General features: G+C 37.1%; 1 protein-coding gene across 5 annotated transcripts in view; it reads right to left on the bottom strand.

Annotated features, from left to right (window-relative positions):
* Positions 1–13,374: 13,374 nt before the first annotated feature.
* LOC127622734 (semaphorin-3D-like) overlaps positions 13,375–19,360 on the bottom strand; it is a 49,500-nt gene continuing 43,514 nt past the window's right edge. For 4 of the 5 annotated variants that reach the window (XM_052096796.1, XM_052096797.1, XM_052096793.1 and 1 more), the window contains one exon: positions 13,376–14,237. In XM_052096796.1, coding sequence (XP_051952756.1) covers positions 13,857–14,237 — 381 coding nt within the window. In that variant the 3' untranslated portion in view covers positions 13,376–13,856. Of the gene's footprint in view, positions 14,238–19,360 lie in introns of all 5 variants that reach the window. The other variant, XM_052096794.1, reaches the window with a different exon arrangement.

Here is a 19,360-nt window from a genome sequence, read left to right as displayed (position 1 = left end):
GGTGTTGGATTGATGGCTAAATGCTCTAAATGACAATATTTTTATTTGGAATTTGGGAGAAATGTTGTCAGTACTTTATAGAATATAACAAAAATGCTCATTTTTAACCTCAGACAACCTTATTTGTCAACAACCCTCTAATAGCCACATATCCAATGGGGCCTGTAAATCTAATAGATCACCTACAATCCATATGCAGTTATATAAACATGTCAAATACACAATGATGTCCAACCTCAAAAATAACCCAGCACTTCAGCAAACTGTCCCAAGCCCCTACCTTATCACTGCTCTCTCCTGATCCATCCAAACAAGTTCAGCGATTTCAAAGTCATTGATTAATCAAATGATGATTAGTCTCTCTGTTTCCCATAATCCTCCCTAAGAGAAAACAATATCAAAATAAAAGTCTTAACATGGGATCAAAGCTGTTATCAAGTTGTTAAAGTGGAGTAAAACTGCACACACACATGCATGTTGAGGATAGATCGCCAGAGGGAAAGAAGCACGTGATATCGTAAAGACAGAATCTGACACCACTTCTGCGGGTTATCTTCAGAAACATTCGACCAATTGACGTGCTTTAATTCCTGTACCTGATGTTATTGGCTCTGGTCTCGTCCTACAGTGAGTGATCAATCGAGAGTGATCAACAGTGCACAAGAACACACTTTGAGTCCTGTTTACTCTATTTACTCTACTCTTTTAAACTATGCGTTGCTGATGTACACTTCTGAAATCCAAAGACTAGATAAAGGTAATAGTGCACTTTGAAACGCTCAAAAGTGGAGATTTTGACCTTATTGTTTTATGTGATTAAATAAAGGCACATTTCTAGTTTTAACATTATTTGTACATCGGATCTTTGTTTTGTTGGACAAGAAAAACTGGCTTCATAGCATGTGAACCACATTTGGTTTTCAACCATTGAAAATGTGTAAAAATAAACGATTTACCCACGGAGCAACATCGAGAGCCCCGTACCTCTGGGGTTTAACCATATAGGGCTTTAAAAATTGAGATGTAAAAAGATAAGTTTGTTCTGAACCAGAATCTAAAAGTATTTTAAGATATCTTTAATAGTTCTGGAGTTATAGACGCTCCAACTTTGGAAAAACAGCATAAAAAAGTGCTTTTTCCCATTTTTGGATTCACTCCGTTGGCATATAATGCAACAAGATGTGCTGAAGTCGACTGATTTTAGTAATAGCTCTACTTATCTCTGTGTAAAATAAAAACAAATATGATGACACTTTTCTAAGGTAATTTATTTTACCTGTAGTTTTGCTCTAAAATCATTGGTTACGATTGTCATTTTGACCCCTCTCTACAAAATAATGGATTGCTCAGTAAATATTGATCCATGACATTTAATATTGTGGCTCATTTATTAATATAATGTTTCTTCAGGAAAAAGTATTAACAAAGTAAAAAAATTTGCCCGGGAAATTTCTGAAATTTGGTTGATTTGACGTGGAACAGCCCTTGCGTCTACATTTACATGTATGCATTTGGCAGATGCTTTTATCCAAAGCGACTTACAGTGCACTTATTACAGGGACAATCCCCCCGGAGCAACCTGGAGTTAAGTGTCTTACTCAAGGACACAATGGTGGTGGCTGTGGGGATCGAACCAGCAACCTTCTGATTACCAGTTATGTGCTTTAGCCCACTACGCCACCACCACTCCTATCTTCTAGAAAACTTTCGATTTAAAATCTCTTAATTTCTCTTTAAATATCAATTCCAACTACATGTATGCAAAGCAATGTTGAAAACAAATTTGGGCATGAACAATGACCCCGCCAACAACTTTTGGGTGGAGGGGGGCCCTTGGAGATAATTGGCCCCAGGGCCTTTGCAAGTCATAATCTGTCCCTGCTTTAAGAAATATTATAAATAATAACAAATCAACTGTCAAACCTACTATTTTATATATCATGACTCAAATTAAAGGACGTTTTCTGACGATTCTTGCAGACGAAAGCCAGATTTCTCATGTTCTGGAGCTCTGTCTCAGTGTAGCAATAGTTTTGGGAGCCCAGATGACAAAGGAACGAGTGACAGGAGTCAATACAATTTTCTAGTCTATTGTAATTTCATCACCAAAAAATAAAGGCAGCTGTTCTTCAGCAAAGCCAATGAAATACGCATGATATTCTGAATGCATTAAACACACACTATAGGAAACAGCATGCTTAAAATAACAAGACTTTTGAATAAAACGATCTCTGACATGCACTGAGTGGTTCATTGTGGATTCTGCAGCACAGCTATGAAAAGTTGCCAAATTCCCGTCAGACTCTACTTGTCTGCAGTTTACTTACATAAGTGAACATTCCTCGAGTTTTATCTGGGGCAGAGTACACATGCTTTCACACAGCTGTCAACAGTGTTTTTTTCTGAATGTTTAGATATGACAAAAATACTAATTTAATTATTATTATTTTTTTTATTTTTATTTTTTATTTTTTTTGCAATGGTAGTACATGAACTTGTACGCGTCTTTGCATTCCAAAATGTATGAGAATCAGGGCTGGACTGGTAATCGGGCATACCGGACATTTTCCCAGTGGGCCGACACACTTTGGGGTCGATCGGTGGCGGACCGGCCATCGGGAGAACCGAGCGGGTGGGCGGTGGGTCGGCTGCAAAATGTGCCGAATGGGCCGCGATAAGCTAAAATGAGCCGCCACGTTATGAGGAACGGACCACAAACTGGCGGCGCGATATGCAGAAAAGGACAGCGAGCATTCCCGCATGGGCCGCTAGAGCAGGTATTTGCCGAACCTGTGTTTTTCTAAGATCAAGGGTGTAGAGTTGGGCAGAGTATGGGCCAATTGGAGTACAGCCACGACTGGGTACATGCGCTGTATGTACAAATCTTAAAAAAGGAAGATGCTGTCACTTCATACCTTAAGTGTAGTCGACTTCACGCCCATTGCCACACCGTCATCCCTGCTCACACTGGACAGAATGCACCTCTCTGATCAAGATATAATCATGCATATCATTTGATATTAATTTAATTAATTAATCTTGAAGGGACCTAAATGTAGCAGCAATAATGGCATCTGATCACAAACTGGCCTGTTGTTTTCCTGCATTCCTGTTTCAGATAGGTGGTCACGATGGTGATTTGTTCTGGCTAATAAATACACAATGAGGCTTCAAAAGCTCTCAAACACATGGTCTGAAATATTCAGCAGCTTTGTTAACAAAGAGAGGAACAGAAATGCTCCTTTAAACTCCTCACCAAACAGTAGAGCAAAACAAAAAAGAAGAAAAGTTCATTTCTCCATTCTGTGGACTAGTTACAGTAATCTATATGATTCCAGTGGTTTAATCCATGTCTTCTGAAGCAATGCATTCAGTTTGGGTGATAAACAGACCACAATTTAAGTCCTTATGCACTATAAATATTGACCTCCGGCCTGAACACAAGACTATAAGACGATGATTCTTTGACACTGTATGCGGTTGCCAGATTCTCAATCCCTGGTGTCCTTATACACAAATAAGACATTGCATTTTCCTTTTCTAGTGTTTACCATCAACCTTATGGCGACTGCAGAACATTTTAAAAGTCTCCCAGAAAAAAAACTTAACTTGCGACTCATTTCATCTTGTGTCTGCATCTCAAAAGAGCCAAACTGTGTGTGAAAACCTGCAACCTGGCAACACTGCGTCTGATCTGCGTACATGCATCAAGCGTGAGGAAGTGTGTGAAAGACGTTCTCTCATAAATGCACCGAGGAGATGAAAAACACTTAAAATCTGTTTCTCATCCAAAGCGGTCGTATCCCTTCAGAAGACGTGGATTAAACCACTGGAGAACATTTATGCTGCCTTTATGTCCTTTTTGGAGCTTGAAAGTTTTGGACCCCCATTGACTTGCATTGTGTGGACATCTTTCATAATATCCTTTGTGTTCTGCAGAAGAAATAAAGCAATGTGAGTTCGAGACGGCATGAGGGCGAGTAAATTATGTGGGATTTATCATTTCCGGGTGAACTATTCCTTGTAAATCTTCAAAGTGACGTTTGCTTTAGCAATCATTCTGTTCAGTTCAGTGATGGGGCAGCACATCCATTCCAGATGAAGACTGTGTAACTATTCATATTCTCTTTTTTCTCCTCAAGCTCACAGGAAAACTGCCGGCTTGCTGTAGGAATGTCGTGAGCCCAAACTATGATATTGCCATTATGATAATGCTTCTGTGTGATGGTGAAAAAGTCCAAATGTCCTTTTGCTCCAGGTCTGGTAGATTAACTATTAGTCAGCGTGTTGTAGAGGACATATGGTCTTTCTGTGTCCACTGGGAGGCTTTAAGATAAATTAGTTTGTCTGATCCAAACCTGTTTGTAAGTTCATATCTGCAAGCAGGTGCACATTCGGGATACAGGTCTGGACTGAATCCTTATTGAGGTGACCTAAAGCAGGGTCGGAATTTGTGGGATGCACAGACTAGTCTATTAGTTCTCCTATTATTTGATGCTTTGGGTCTGTGTCAACTTTTAGGTTCCTTTTTAGTAAGTCGCTATCAGCTGCCATTGTATTGAAAAAATGGAGATGGATATTCATCAAAACATCTCCTTTAGTGTTCCACATATGAAAGAAAGTCTGATGGGTTTAAAACGGCATGAGGGTGAGTAACTTATGACAGAATTTTCATTGTTGGGTGAACAATTTTTTGGGATAAAAACTAAATCTATTTGAACACTTTCATTAACTGGAAAATGGAACTAAACTGAAATGTATTTTGAAATTTTAAAAAATGGAACTAAACTGAATATTTTTTTGAAAATTTAAAAATGGAACTAAACTGAAATGTGTTTTGAAAATTTGAAAAATGGAACTAAACTGAAATGTGTTTTTAAAATTTGAAAAATGGAACTAAACTGAAATGTGTTTTGAAAATTTTAAAAATGGAACTAAACTGAAATGTGTTTTGAAAATTAAAAAAATGGAACAAACTGAAATTTGTTTTGAAATTTAAATAAATGGAACTAAACTGAAAGTGTTTTGAAAATGTAAAAAATGGAACTAAACTGAAATGTGTTTTGAAAATTAAAAAATGGAACTAAACTGAAAGTGTTTTGAAAATGTAAAAAATGGAACTAAACTGAAATGTGTTTTGAAAATTTAAAAAAATGGAACAAACTGAAATTTGTTTTGAAATGTAAATAAATGGAACTAAACGGAAATGTGATTTGAATTTAAATAAATGGAACTAAACTGAATATTTTTTTGAAAATTTAAAAATGGAACTAAACTAAAATGTGTTTTGAAAATTTTAAAAAAATGGAACAAACTGAAATTTGTTTTGAAATTTAAATAAATGGAAATAAACTGAAATGTGTTTTGAAAATGTAAAAAATGGAACTAAACTGAAATGTGTTTTGAAAATTTGAAAAATGGAACTAAACTGAAATGTGTTTTGAAAATTAAAAGAAATGGAACAAACTGAAATTTGTTTTGAAATTTAAATAAATGGAACTAAACAGAAATGTGATTTGAATTTAAATAAATGGAACTAAACTGAAATGTGTTTTGAAAATTTGAAAAATGGAACTAAAGTGAAATGTGTTTTGAAAATTAAAAAAATGGAACAAACTGAAATTTGTTTTGAAATTTAAATAAATGGAACTAAACTGAAAGTGTTTTGAAATGTAAAAAATGGAACTAAACTGAAAGTGTTTTGAAAATGTAAAAAATGGAACTAAACTGAAATGTGCTTTGAAAATTAAAAAAATGGAACAAACTGAATATTTTTTTGAAAATTTAAAAATGGAACTAAACTGAAATGTGTTTTGAACATTTAAAAAAATGGAACAAACTGAAATTTGTTTTGAAATTTAAATAAATGGAACTAAACTGAAATGTGTTTTGAAAATTAAAAAAATGGAACTAAACTGAAAGTGTTTTGAAATGTAAAAAAATGGAACTAAACTGAAAGTGTTTTGAAAATGTAAATAAATGGAACTAAACTGAAATGTGTTTTGAAAATTTAAAAAAATGGAACTAAACTGAAATTTGTTTTGAAATGTAAATAAATGGAACTAAACTGAAATGTGATTTGAAATTTAAATAAATGGAACTAAACTGAATATGTTTTTGAAAATTTAAAAATGGAACTAAAAATGTGTTTTGAAAATTTTAAAAAATGGAACTAAACTGAAATTTGTTTTGAAATGTAAATAAATGGAACTAAACTGAAATGTGTTTTGAAAATGTAAAAAATGGAACTAAACTGAAATGTGTTTTGAAAATTTGAAAAATGGAACTAAACGAAATGATTTTTGAAAATTTAAAAAAATGGAACAAACTGAAATTTGTTTTGAAAATGTAAAAAATGGAACTAAACTGAAATGTGTTTTGAAAATAAAAAAATGGAACAAACTGAATATTTTTTTGAAAATTTAAAAATGGAACTAAACTGAAATGTGTTTTGAAAATTTTAAAAAATGGAACAAACTGAAATTTGTTTTGAAATTTAAATAAATGGAACTAAACTGAAATTTGTTTTGAAATGTAAATAAATGGAACTAAACTGAAATGTGTTTTGAAATGTAAAAAATGGAACTAAACTGAAATGTGTTTTGAAATGTAAATAAATGGAACTAAACTGAAATGTGTTTTGAAATGTAAATAAATGGAACTAAACTGAAATGTGTTTTGAAAATGTAAAAAATGGAACTAAACTGAAATGTGTTTTGAAAATTTGAAAAATGGAACTAAACTGAAATGTGTTTTGAAAATGTAAAAAAATGGAACAAACTGAAATGTGTTTTGAAATGTAAAAAATGGAACTAAACTGAAATGTGTTTTGAAATGTAAAAAATGGAACTAAACTGAAATGTGTTTTGAAATTTGAAAAATGGAACTAAACTGAAATGTGTTTTGAAATGTAAAAAAATGGAACTAAACTGAAATGTGTTTTGAAATGTAAAAAAATGGAACTAAACTGAAATGTGTTTTGAAATGTAAAAAATGGAACTAAACTGAAATGTGTTTTGAAATGTAAAAAATGGAACTAAACTGAAATGTGTTTTGAAATTTGAAAAATGGAACTAAACTGAAATGTGTTTTGAAATGTAAATAAATGGAACTAAACTGAAATGTGTTTTGAAATGTAAAAAATGGAACTAAACTGAAATGTGTTTTGAAATGTAAAAAATGGAACTAAACTGAAATGTGTTTTGAAATGTAAATAAATGGAACTAAACTGAAATGTGTTTTGAAATTTGAAAAATGGAACTAAACTGAAATGTGTTTTGAAATGTAAAAAATGGAACTAAACTGAAATGTGTTTTGAAATGTAAATAAATGGAACTAAACTGAAATGTGTTTTGAAATGTAAATAAATGGAACTAAACTGAAATGTGTTTTGAAATTTGAAAAATGGAACTAAACTGAAATGTGTTTTGAAATGTAAAAAAATGGAACTAAACTGAAATGTGTTTTGAAATGTAAAAAATGGAACTAAACTGAAATGTGTTTTGAAATGTAAAAAATGGAACTAAACTGAAATGTGTTTTGAAATTTGAAAAATGGAACTAAACTGAAATGTGTTTTGAAATGTAAATAAATGGAACTAAACTGAAATGTGTTTTGAAATGTAAAAAAATGGAACTAAACTGAAATGTGTTTTGAAATTTGAAAAATGGAACTAAACTGAAATGTGTTTTGAAATTTGAAAAATGGAACTAAACTGAAATGTGTTTTGAAATTTGAAAAATGGAACTAAACTGAAATGTGTTTTGAAATGTAAAAAATGGAACTAAACTGAAATGTGTTTTGAAATGTAAAAAATGGAACTAAACTGAAATGTGTTTTGAAATGTAAATAAATGGAACTAAACTGAAATGTGTTTTGAAATTTGAAAAATGGAACTAAACTGAAATGTGTTTTGAAATGTAAAAAATGGAACTAAACTGAAATGTGTTTTGAAATGTAAATAAATGGAACTAAACTGAAATGTGTTTTGAAATGTAAATAAATGGAACTAAACTGAAATGTGTTTTGAAATGTAAATAAATGGAACTAAACTGAAATGTGTTTTGAAATTTGAAAAATGGAACTAAACTGAAATGTGTTTTGAAATTTGAAAAATGGAACTAAACTGAAATGTGTTTTGAAATTTGAAAAATGGAACTAAACTGAAATGTGTTTTGAAAATTTAAATAATGTATTTGGCACTTTATAAATGTCTTTTATGCATAGATTTGACTATATAAATGCATCTTTACACAGCCGAGTTAATCCTGCTCTGTGCCTGCTTAAAATTTTGTGTAAAGACTCAATGCAGCATAAAAGCCAGTCTTAGCTGGCCTGCTCTAACCCACCTCAGAGCAGCCTTAACCTTTGTTTTTGCCATGACATAGAGCTTATATTTCATCATTTAATTTCATATATAAAGGTGCAATATGTAACAATGTTCATATAATATTCTCCTTATTTTTGCCAATGTGTGAACGGCTTGTAACGCAACTTAAAAAAATGAGCCCTTCCCGGACATCCTAGGTTGCCTATTAAAGCCTGTGGACTGATTTTCATGTGAAGGGAATTTCCGGGTAAACGGGAAAGTTATTGTGGTCAAGTGAACACTAGAGTGAACATCGGCATGGCATTTGATTCCTGGAGGGACCTTCGTTTGGATTTGGGGATCAAAACAGACCCTGAATTGGCGTTCTACTTATTGGACAGGTAAGCTTACGTAACTGTCTCTTTGTACGTTACATCATTGTTTTGGCCGATGCTCGCTCGTGTCACTATGGAGTGTGTGCATGAGGATGAGCAACAGGTAGCTGCTGCAGTTCACTTAACGGCCACAGGTGTCACTAATAACAAGAGTTTCTGAATCTTACATACTGCAGCTTTAAGGTATAATTTCATATTTTCATATTTCTATATTCAAAATATTATGTATGCAGTTGTAATATCTGAAACGTTTTTATTTTAAAAGTTAAGTGTACTTTTAAACCAAGAGGATAAAAGTGTCAGTGAAGAGCATGAGATGAAATATTTGAGACATTTTTATTAGGATATAGCAAAATTATATATCAGACATTAGTGCTCAAACCTTTTCTATATTCATATATCAGTATATCATACATTATTATTATTATTTGTTATATGTGCTATTCTATCATTCAAATAAATACATATATAAATAAATATAAAACTAAATCACTCTTTGTTGTATGCTTGGTTTATTAAAAAAGCTACATTACATATAGATTGTATTATTTGATTATAACAGTAAATATATTCATATCAGTAGTCTGTAACGTGGGTTCAAGGAGAAACATTTACATTTTTTAATAGTAGTTGCTGGATTGGAACAAAGTATAACACTAAACATCACAATGTAACACTTCAAGAACTGACAAAGGAAAGAACAAAACTAGAGGGTATTTATACACATGTGCTAATGAGGGAATGGAGGACAGGTGAGCAGAATTGGAAACAGATGGCAGTGATGAGGGCAGTGCATTCTGGGAAATGTAGTTGGAGAAAACTGAAGACTGAAGGCAAAAATCCATTTCAAAATAAGAGTCCTTGGAACAGAACGGTGAATAACTGTGACACAGTCATCATTAGTTTTAAACAGTCACATTTATTTTCATAAATTTAACCTCACTGTTTGTAATAAATTATTTCTAATATACTTTTGTGTTGAATTGCAAATTCAAAACTTCATCACAAAAGAAAGAAAAAAAAAAGTAGAGCAATTTTCTGTAAATGCCCAGCGTAAAATCCATAACAAAATATGCATAAAAATGAATAAAAATTGTTATAATTATTGGCTTCTTAAAAAAAAATCATAATTTTTATAATTATTGGCTTACATTTTTTTAAAGGAGAAGTACTTGTTTTTCCCACCAATATAAATGCTTGGGTCTCTCTAAACAGACGGCTACCTCCAAAGACACTCATCTGCATGGACAACACCCAACTGAGTCTAATCAATCCAATTAAATCTCTCTCTGTCCATCTGCAGTCTGCGCCCCTCTGACCTGTGTCAGCTCAAAGTAGAACTTTAATAGAAGCTCGTGTATCGTTAAAGAGCTCCAGCATTCACCACTACAGGAGGACATTCTGAAGAGAAAGATCACTTTCTGCTTGTTTTGACCGTAGCGGGAGGTACAGGAAGAGAAAGTGGTATTACTGAAGACTTTAGCACTGATAAATGAGTTTTCCCATCAGCCCATTGCACCCCGCATGTGGATGTCAATGTCGTCCCCGGCTGTGCACCGAATCAGACATAAAAGCCTTGTTGCCGAACTTTGAGCTTAGACGGGTCCTCCGTTACATTTTTGGCACTGATGCAAAAAGTGATTTTTAACTGTGTTTATAAAAGATCAAATTGTTTATTTATCATTTTAGAAATGAAAGAAAATTAGGTTTCCATTTTTGCACTCACACACACAAGGACACACACTCACACACAAATGCACACAAATACACACAAACACACACACAAGAACACACACTCACACACACTCACACACACACACACACACACACATGCACACATACAAACACACACACACACAAATACACACAAACACACACACAAGAACACACACAAACTCACACACACACAAACACACACTCACACACACAAAAACACACACACACAAACACACATACACACACATGAACACAAACACACACACACACACAAACATACACACACACAAAAACACACACACAAACACAAAAACATACACACACACACACAAAGATACACACACACAAACACACACAAAAACATACACACAAACATACACACACACAAACATACACACACACAAAAACACACACACACACACACACACACACACACACTCACACACACACACAAACACACAAACAAACACACACTCACACAAACATACACACACACAAAAACACACACAAACACACAAACAAACACACACTCACACACACAAACATACACACACACACAAACATAAACACACACAAAAACACACACAAACACACAAACAAACACACACAACACACACAAACATACACACACACAAACACACACTCACACACACAAACACACACAGAAACACACACACAAACATACACACACAAGCACACACACAAACACACATACACACACACACAAACACACACACAAACATACACACACACAAGCACACAAACAAACACACACACACACAAACATACACACACACACACACACACACAAAAATACACACACAAACACACACACAAACATACACACACAAGCACACAAACAAACACACACACACAAACATACACACAAACATACACACACAAGCACACAAACAAACACACACACACAAACACACACACAAACATACACACACAAGCACACAAACAAACACACACACTCACACAAACAAACACACACACACACAAACATACACACACAAACACACACACAAACATACACACACAAGCACACAAACAAACACACACACACACAAACATACACACACACACACACACAAACATACACACACAAACACACACACAAACATACACACACAAGCACACACACAAACACACATACATACAAACAAACACACACACACTCACACACAAACATACACACACACACAAACACACACACTCACACAAACACACACAAACACACACAAACATACACACACACACACAAACACACACTCACACACAAACATACACACACACACACAAACACAAACACTCACACAAACATACACACACACACAAACAAACACACACACACACTCACACAAACAAACACACACACACACACACACTCACACACACAAACTCACACACAAACACACATACACACACTCACAAACACACTCACACAAACACACACACACATACAAAAACACACACATACACACACACACACACACACACACAAAAACACACACATACACACACACAAACACATACACACACACACAAACACACACACACACACACACACACACACTGCTTCAGGCTGTGAGGTTATCTGAGGTTGTGCTTTATTATTGTGTATATGTGTGAGGAGTTCACACAGGGGTGTAGAATTTGGGGGGATGTGGCTGAACCCCCTCAATGTTCAAGACAAATCTAATCTCTTGAGTTTACACCCCTCCTAATCTGATCTGAGGCAGGTTGACCTCGCAGCGATGCCATCTCAAAGATCAATCATAATAGCGGCACCGTGTGACTCTTGTTTAGGAGTGGAGTCATGGGACATGTGAGGGGGTGTGTGAGGGTGTGCCTGCTCATGAGATTTGGCAGAGATGTGGGGACAGATTGTTTGTTGTTTAATCTTTATTAAATCTAAAATACTAAAGTCTTTTATATTACTGTAAATGCAATAACTGCGAATAAGTGACTCACATTACTACATTAAAGCAATTTGAGCCGTGAACTGCAATTATGGTGGGCCAAAGAGTTTGGAAAATGACCAAAACTGACCAATTTTAAAGAACAGACCTGTCAGGGGCAAAGTAACGTACTTAATGAGTACCCTAGTTACTTTGTAAGTATTTTGTCCACTATTTTGAGTTTCCGAAAAGTCTACTGTACCTTTCCGAACTCCTACTAAACCTTTGATGCATATTAATACATTATATCTAGCTGTCCCATGTCATCAGGGCTTGGCCGAAATGTTAAATTAACATTTCTAATGAGCATTATCTTCATTTGTAACTCAAAAAGCATCTTGCTGTCTCAAAAGCGTTGACAAATGTTGTCCGATAACTATTGCACCTATTTCTAAAAGGCTAGCCAGGTCTCCAAAGCAACCAAATTGTCTCGGTTGCTAGGGAGGGTAGGGTCACATGGGGTAACCTCCTCGTGGTCGCTATAATGTGGTTTGCTCTCGGTGGGGCGTGTGGTGAGTTGTGCGTGGATGCCGTGGAGAATAGCGTGAAGCCTCCACACGCGCTACGTCTCCATGGTAACGCGCTCAACAAGTCACGTGATAAGATGCGCGGATTGACGGTCTCAGATGCGGAGATTCGTCCTCCGCCACCCGGATTGAGGCGCGTAACCACGAGAGATGTTGATCATCAGATTATGTTACTTTATTGTTGTAATATGTGGATTAGTTCACTGATTAAGAGTCCACATGGTCAAAGACAGCCTGGAAAAGTAATGCAAATTAATAAAAATATATGCAATACTTCGCTTCGCGATGAATTTGCATTCATCCCCAAAGATTCACGCCTCTAGTCGCCATGAAATCAGAGACCCTCAGCCTTGAGCTCTGAACACAAGTGGACAAAAGAGCACCATCTTTTAAATAAAACCACATAGCATAAACAAACTGCCTACAGTAAGACACATTGCAAATATACAAAAATAATGTTTTTAATCAATGCAACTTAAATGCTTGGTTAAAGTCGTAATTTAAAAAAAAACAGCATTCTGTGTAAATAATGCTAAAGCATGCACGATCTCATGTACAAATAATGTAAATATTTACAAACATTCAACATGAATGCATTTTCATTCTTGGTTACAATTAAGGCGCAATGAACAGGTTTCCAATTTCGTTTCCAAAGCCAAAATAAATGTATGTTTGCTCTGAAATTACCACAAAACCCCCGTGTGTACTAGATTATATGTTATAGAGGTTGAAGAGGATTTAATAGGGGAGACCGGGGCTAGAAACAAAGCCTCTTCGACCATTGAGTCGCTTTAGGTGAACTAATAAAAATGAAAACAAGGTTGATGTATGATTCATTTCATAATGCTTCTTCTAAGGTATGCTTAAATTCAGCTAATCCACTGCCAACGCTTACGTGGGCATTGTGGCTCTTCCCAACCAAATCCAACAGTCATCGTTGGCGCCCCTAGTGGTGACGTCGATTCCTATTTTTGCGGAACTCTTGGACGTGTTTCCATTTGCCCTTCTGTTTTTGCTTCTTCTCTCTGTGCCAGAGCGTTTCACAGTACTCGTCCAGAGAGCGCGCAGGGCCGCTCAACGCGCGCAAGTAATCTTTATAGCGTTGGCGAGGTTCGGCCGTCACAATGGGGTTTTCTGACGATGCCTGTGAAACACTTGGGAGTCCCTGGATTTGTCCTCGTTCCAGGACGTGAAGCGAGAGGTGGAGGAGGGTACGGGTGAAGCTGTGTTCCTGAGAGGTGCAGAAATACGAGCCGGCGTCGCTACGCTGGAGCCTACGAATCAGCAAACCCCGCTCTGCTTCGACCACACGGTCATCTGGTTTGATCTGTAACAACCAGCCACACATACAATATGATTCAGTCATCATAGCAACCATTTCAACAATGTAGTATGTGAAACACACACTTAATCACCAAATGGAGAATTCATACGTCACTTGTTGGGTTTGTCCTCATAAATCATTACGCGCAATAGCGCCGAAGAGGTCACAACAAGACTCGGGGTCAAGAGATCGGTCATTAACCTCTGCACTCTGCTTCCTGCTGACCTCACATTACGCCATTTGATTGGTCATTACAGACTTATTAAAGAAATGAGACAAGATGACCACATGTAAATGCTAACGAGAGACAAAAGGTGGGGGCTGCATGCCCGATGGTGAGTTATCACAGGGCCTGATTTGAACTCAAGGTGTGTGAAGGGGAGGGTGTGTCTAATGATCAAGGCTGATCTATGTCCAAGGTGTGTGTCCATGTTTCTGGTGACCACTGACATAGGAGGTGCTTCGTGAGTTTAGTGCATATAAATTTGCAACAGTAAAGACTCATAACGTTGGCAAGCTGTTTTAACCACTCAATAATGATTTGAAGTAACATATATACGCAGTAGATAATGTGTAATTTGTCATGTTTCCATTCTGCAATCATGACGCTAGTGCACTTAGGATTACACTCTGTTATTGTCATTTATGATGACACAGATACTACTGCAAAGATGGGTGCATAAAAAGTGTTAATGGGCAAAACTGTCAAAAGAATGATGATTAGAGGCATTTCTAAATTTGGGCAGATGTGTGAATGGCTTTCAGCTGCAGAAGGCCCCTCACCCGGCTTCACTCGGAGTATCCTGCCCCCTCCGAGAACCAAACAGCTGGTCCACCAGAACTAAACAGCAACCCCTGGTCCACCAGAAAAAAATGACTTAGACTCAGGAGCGACTGGCGGCTTCGACCGTTGGTACACCCTCCCAAAGCTGGGCTGGTGGACCAGTGGCCTCACCGCCGGCCGCTCCTGAGACTAAGTCTTTTCCCTGGTGGACCGGGGCGCTCTAACCTCCGCGCTCTCTGACTGCCGGCCTCTGGCCCGCTCGCCGGTAGATTTGGCGGCTGTGGCTCAGGTGGTACAGCGGGTCAGTCACTAATCACAGGGTTGGCGGTTTGATTCCCGGCCCACATGACTCCACATGCCAAAGTGTCCTTGGGCAAGACACTGAACCCCAAGTTGCTCCCAATGGCAGGCTAGTGCCTTACATAGCAGCTGTGCCACCATTGGTGTGTGAATGTGTGTTTAATGAGACTAATTAAACAAAACAAAACAAAATTCACATGGCAGGTTCTTGGAAAAATGCGTCTACGCAAACAATCGTACTGATTTAGGTACATTTGCACCAGCTCGCTAATAACCCTTCAAACTGGTGTGTTCATGTTGACTAAGCTCCATGTCACACCGATGACGTGGACCAGTGGCAGTAAGAAGGTATTTAGCAGCCGATACAAAGTTTTCCTGAAAGTTTGTGCAGGCGAGGTGTTTCAAACCACTGAAACAATCTCAAAAACACCTTTGCTTTGTCCAGACCAGGAAATATTGTTCCAGTGGTTAGCACTGTCACCACACAGCAAGAAGGTCCTGGGTTTGAGTACCGGGTCTACTAGGGCCTTTCTGTGTGGAGTTTGCATGTTCTCCTTGTGTTTGCGTTGGTTTCCTCCGGGTGCTCCGGTTTCCCCCACAAGTCCAAACACATGCAGGTTAAGTGAATTAGATACTCTAAATCGCCCCGTATGTGTGTGAGGCTACGTCTACATTAATCCGGTTACACTTAAAAACAGCGTTTTCATTTCAAAACGCTCTCCGTCCACACTAACGTTTTCAAGCGTTTTCCAAAAGTTGCTCGTCCACACTGAAATGTCTGAAAATGCTTAAATCGTGTCACTGCGCATGCGGAAAATCCCGCTGCATGTACGGTCAAACGCAATTGTCCTCGTGTTCCGTCGCCGGACAACAATTCCGAGTAAACTTCCCTTCACCTGTGAAGGAACAGAATGTGATGGTTGTACAAAGTGACATTTATTTTTTAATAATACGCTATCAAAGCGAGTATCAAGTACAACAGCGCCGCTATAACACCGGCCGCCATCTTGATTGTTTTGATTTGATAGGTCACATGATTATTAACAATCATTAACAAGAACCAGTTTTAAAGAACAATTTGCTCTTATGCCTCACTATGACTCTTTTCTGACAGTATAATCTTCTCTATCTCTTCGCTTCCCTTCCTTCCGTGCCTCTCTGTCTCTTATTTATTTTTGTTTTATGTTATCTGTGTTTTTGTGCCTGCTGATTTCTCCTGCTTGTCATGCGGTCGCCGTGGACTAAATCAATACAGCTGTGCGGAGCGGAGAGGAGGAGAAGATGCTTCAAAGCATACCTAACATCCTGAGAATTACTGCTGCGTTGACTTATGGTAATACTTTGCCATGAAATAGTCATGATAGCACTAAACAGCTATTTAGATTCAAATCCTAAACTCTGAATAAGAATGCACGTTTTTCGCTGGAGTGGTGTGACAGGACAAGAAGGGGGCTGAAGCACCTGTGACAGCTGGAACTAAAACATTATGGTCAAGAGCACATTAGTGTCCAGATGAAACGTGTGTGTAGGTCATGGAGATGTTATGGTGTGTGGGTGTGTTTTGAGAGGCTAGTGCTTTTGTATTCCAGCTGTATATCACAGCATATGCTTCCCGCTGAAGGATTTACTGGAGGGCAAGAGGAAATTGGCCTCGGATCACAGATAAGCACAACATCGGTCTCTTAAAGCGCTGCTGGGTCAAAGGCATTAAGGTTGTCTGACTGTGGCCCATCCGTATAGTGCAGGTCTTGGGTTTTGAGAGAGAAAGACAGGATCTGCAGAATCGGTCTCACCATCTCAAATACGAGCTGGCCTGCTGGTGACCCAGAAGCCTCTGGGAAATTATATTTGGTTGTTAAATGAGGGGAGTGTGGAGAGTGGAAAATATGGGAAGAAGGATGGAGGGAAAAAGAGACAGACAGAGAGACAGACAGATAGATAGATAGACAGATACACAGACAGATGATAGGCAGACAGACAGACAGACAGATAGATAGACAGACACACAGACAGATGATATACAGACAGACAGACAGACAGACAGATAGATAGATAGATAGATAGATAGAGAGACAGACAGACAGACAGATGATATACAGACAGACAGACAGACAGACAGACAGACAGAGAGATAGATAGATAGATAGATAGATAGATAGATAGAGAGACAGACATACAGATAGATAGATAGATGACAGACAGACAGACAGACAGACAGACAGACAGATAGATAGATAGATAGATAGATAGATAGATAGATAGATAGATAGACAGATAGATAGATAGATAGATAGATAGATAGATAGATAGATAGATAGATAGATAGATAGATAGATAGAAAGAAAGATAGAGAGACAGACAGACAGATAGATAGATAGATAGACAGATACACAGACAGATGATATACAGACAGACAGACAGACAGACAGACAGACAGATAGATAGATAGATAGATAGATAGATAGATAGATAGATAGATAGATAGAGAGACAGACAGACAGATAGACAGATAGATGACAGACAGACAGACAGACAGACAGACAGATAGATAGATAGATAGAAAGATAGAGAGACAGACAGACAGATAGATAGATAGATAGATAGATGACAGACAGACAGACAGACAGACAGACAGACAGACAGACAGACAGATAGATAGATAGATAGAAAGATAGAGAGACAGATAGATAGAAAGATAGAGAGACAGACAGACAGACAGACAGACAGATAGATAGATAGATGACAGACAGACAGACAGATAGATAGACAGACAGACAGATAGATAGACAGATAGATAGATAGATAGATAGAGAGACAGACAGACAGATAGATAGATAGATGACAGACAGACAGACAGACAGATAGATAGATAGAAAGATAGAGAGACAGACAGACAGATAGATAGATAGATAGATGACAGACAGACAGACAGACAGATAGATAGATAGATAGAAAGATAGAGAGACAGATAGATAGAAAGATAGAGAGACAGACAGACAGACAGACAGACAGATAGATAGATGACAGACAGACAGACAGATAGATAGATAGACAGACAGACAGATAGATAGATAGACAGACACACAGACAGATGACAGACAGACAGACAGACAGACAGATAGATAGATAGATGACAGACAGACAGACAGACAGACAGACAGATAGATGACAGACAGACAGACAGACAGACAGACAGACAGATAGATAGAGAGACAGACAGACAGATAGATGACAGACAGACAGACAGACAGAGAGACAGACAGACAGATAGATAGATAGATAGATAGATAGATAGATAGATAGATAGATAGATAGATAGATAGATAGATAGATAGATAGATGACAGACAGATGATAGACAGACAGACAGACAGACAGATAGATGACGGACAGACAGACACACAGACAGATGACAGACAGAGAGAGACAGACAGACAGACAGACAGACAGACAGATAGATTATTATGGAAATGTGTATATGTAATAATTTTGTGTGTATTTAGGATCCATAAAATGTTAGCTATGAAATTAGCATTAGCAAGAGAATGGAGTCAGTCAGTTTATATTTAAAACATAAAAAATGTTTTTCATTTCCATCAGTGTCATTTTCAGCACAGAACTCTATTAAACACGATGCAGACTTTGAGATGTGCTCAAACTGACAGAAACGACATCGATTCTGTGATGCATGTTCATACACGGTTGGACAATGTTAATATTGAATAAACGAGTGAGAGTGTGAGAAAACGTTTAACGAGACTTCAGGGTATCTGCACTTTCGAAGGAAGGAAATTTAAGAGTTTTTATGGCCAAAAAGCAATTTTGCAATAAAAAAACCCACATGGAAATGAGGCTGTGAGGGATAAACTTACCTTCTCTTCAATGGCACGAACGGTATAAAGCTGTATGAAGCTCTTACATCCCATCTGATTTTACACGACTCAAGTTGTCTGGAGTTTTTTGTCTACTGAGTGTTCTTGAACACATATTTTTTTCAATGTTTTGTCCGTGGAACAATCCAAAAACACTTTAAACTGCAGTAC

The sequence above is a fragment of the Xyrauchen texanus genome, chromosome 29 (assembly GCF_025860055.1).
Source record: "Xyrauchen texanus isolate HMW12.3.18 chromosome 29, RBS_HiC_50CHRs, whole genome shotgun sequence".
Taxonomy (NCBI): domain Eukaryota; kingdom Metazoa; phylum Chordata; class Actinopteri; order Cypriniformes; family Catostomidae; genus Xyrauchen; species Xyrauchen texanus.
This window is presented reverse-complemented; position numbering and strand designations above follow the sequence as displayed.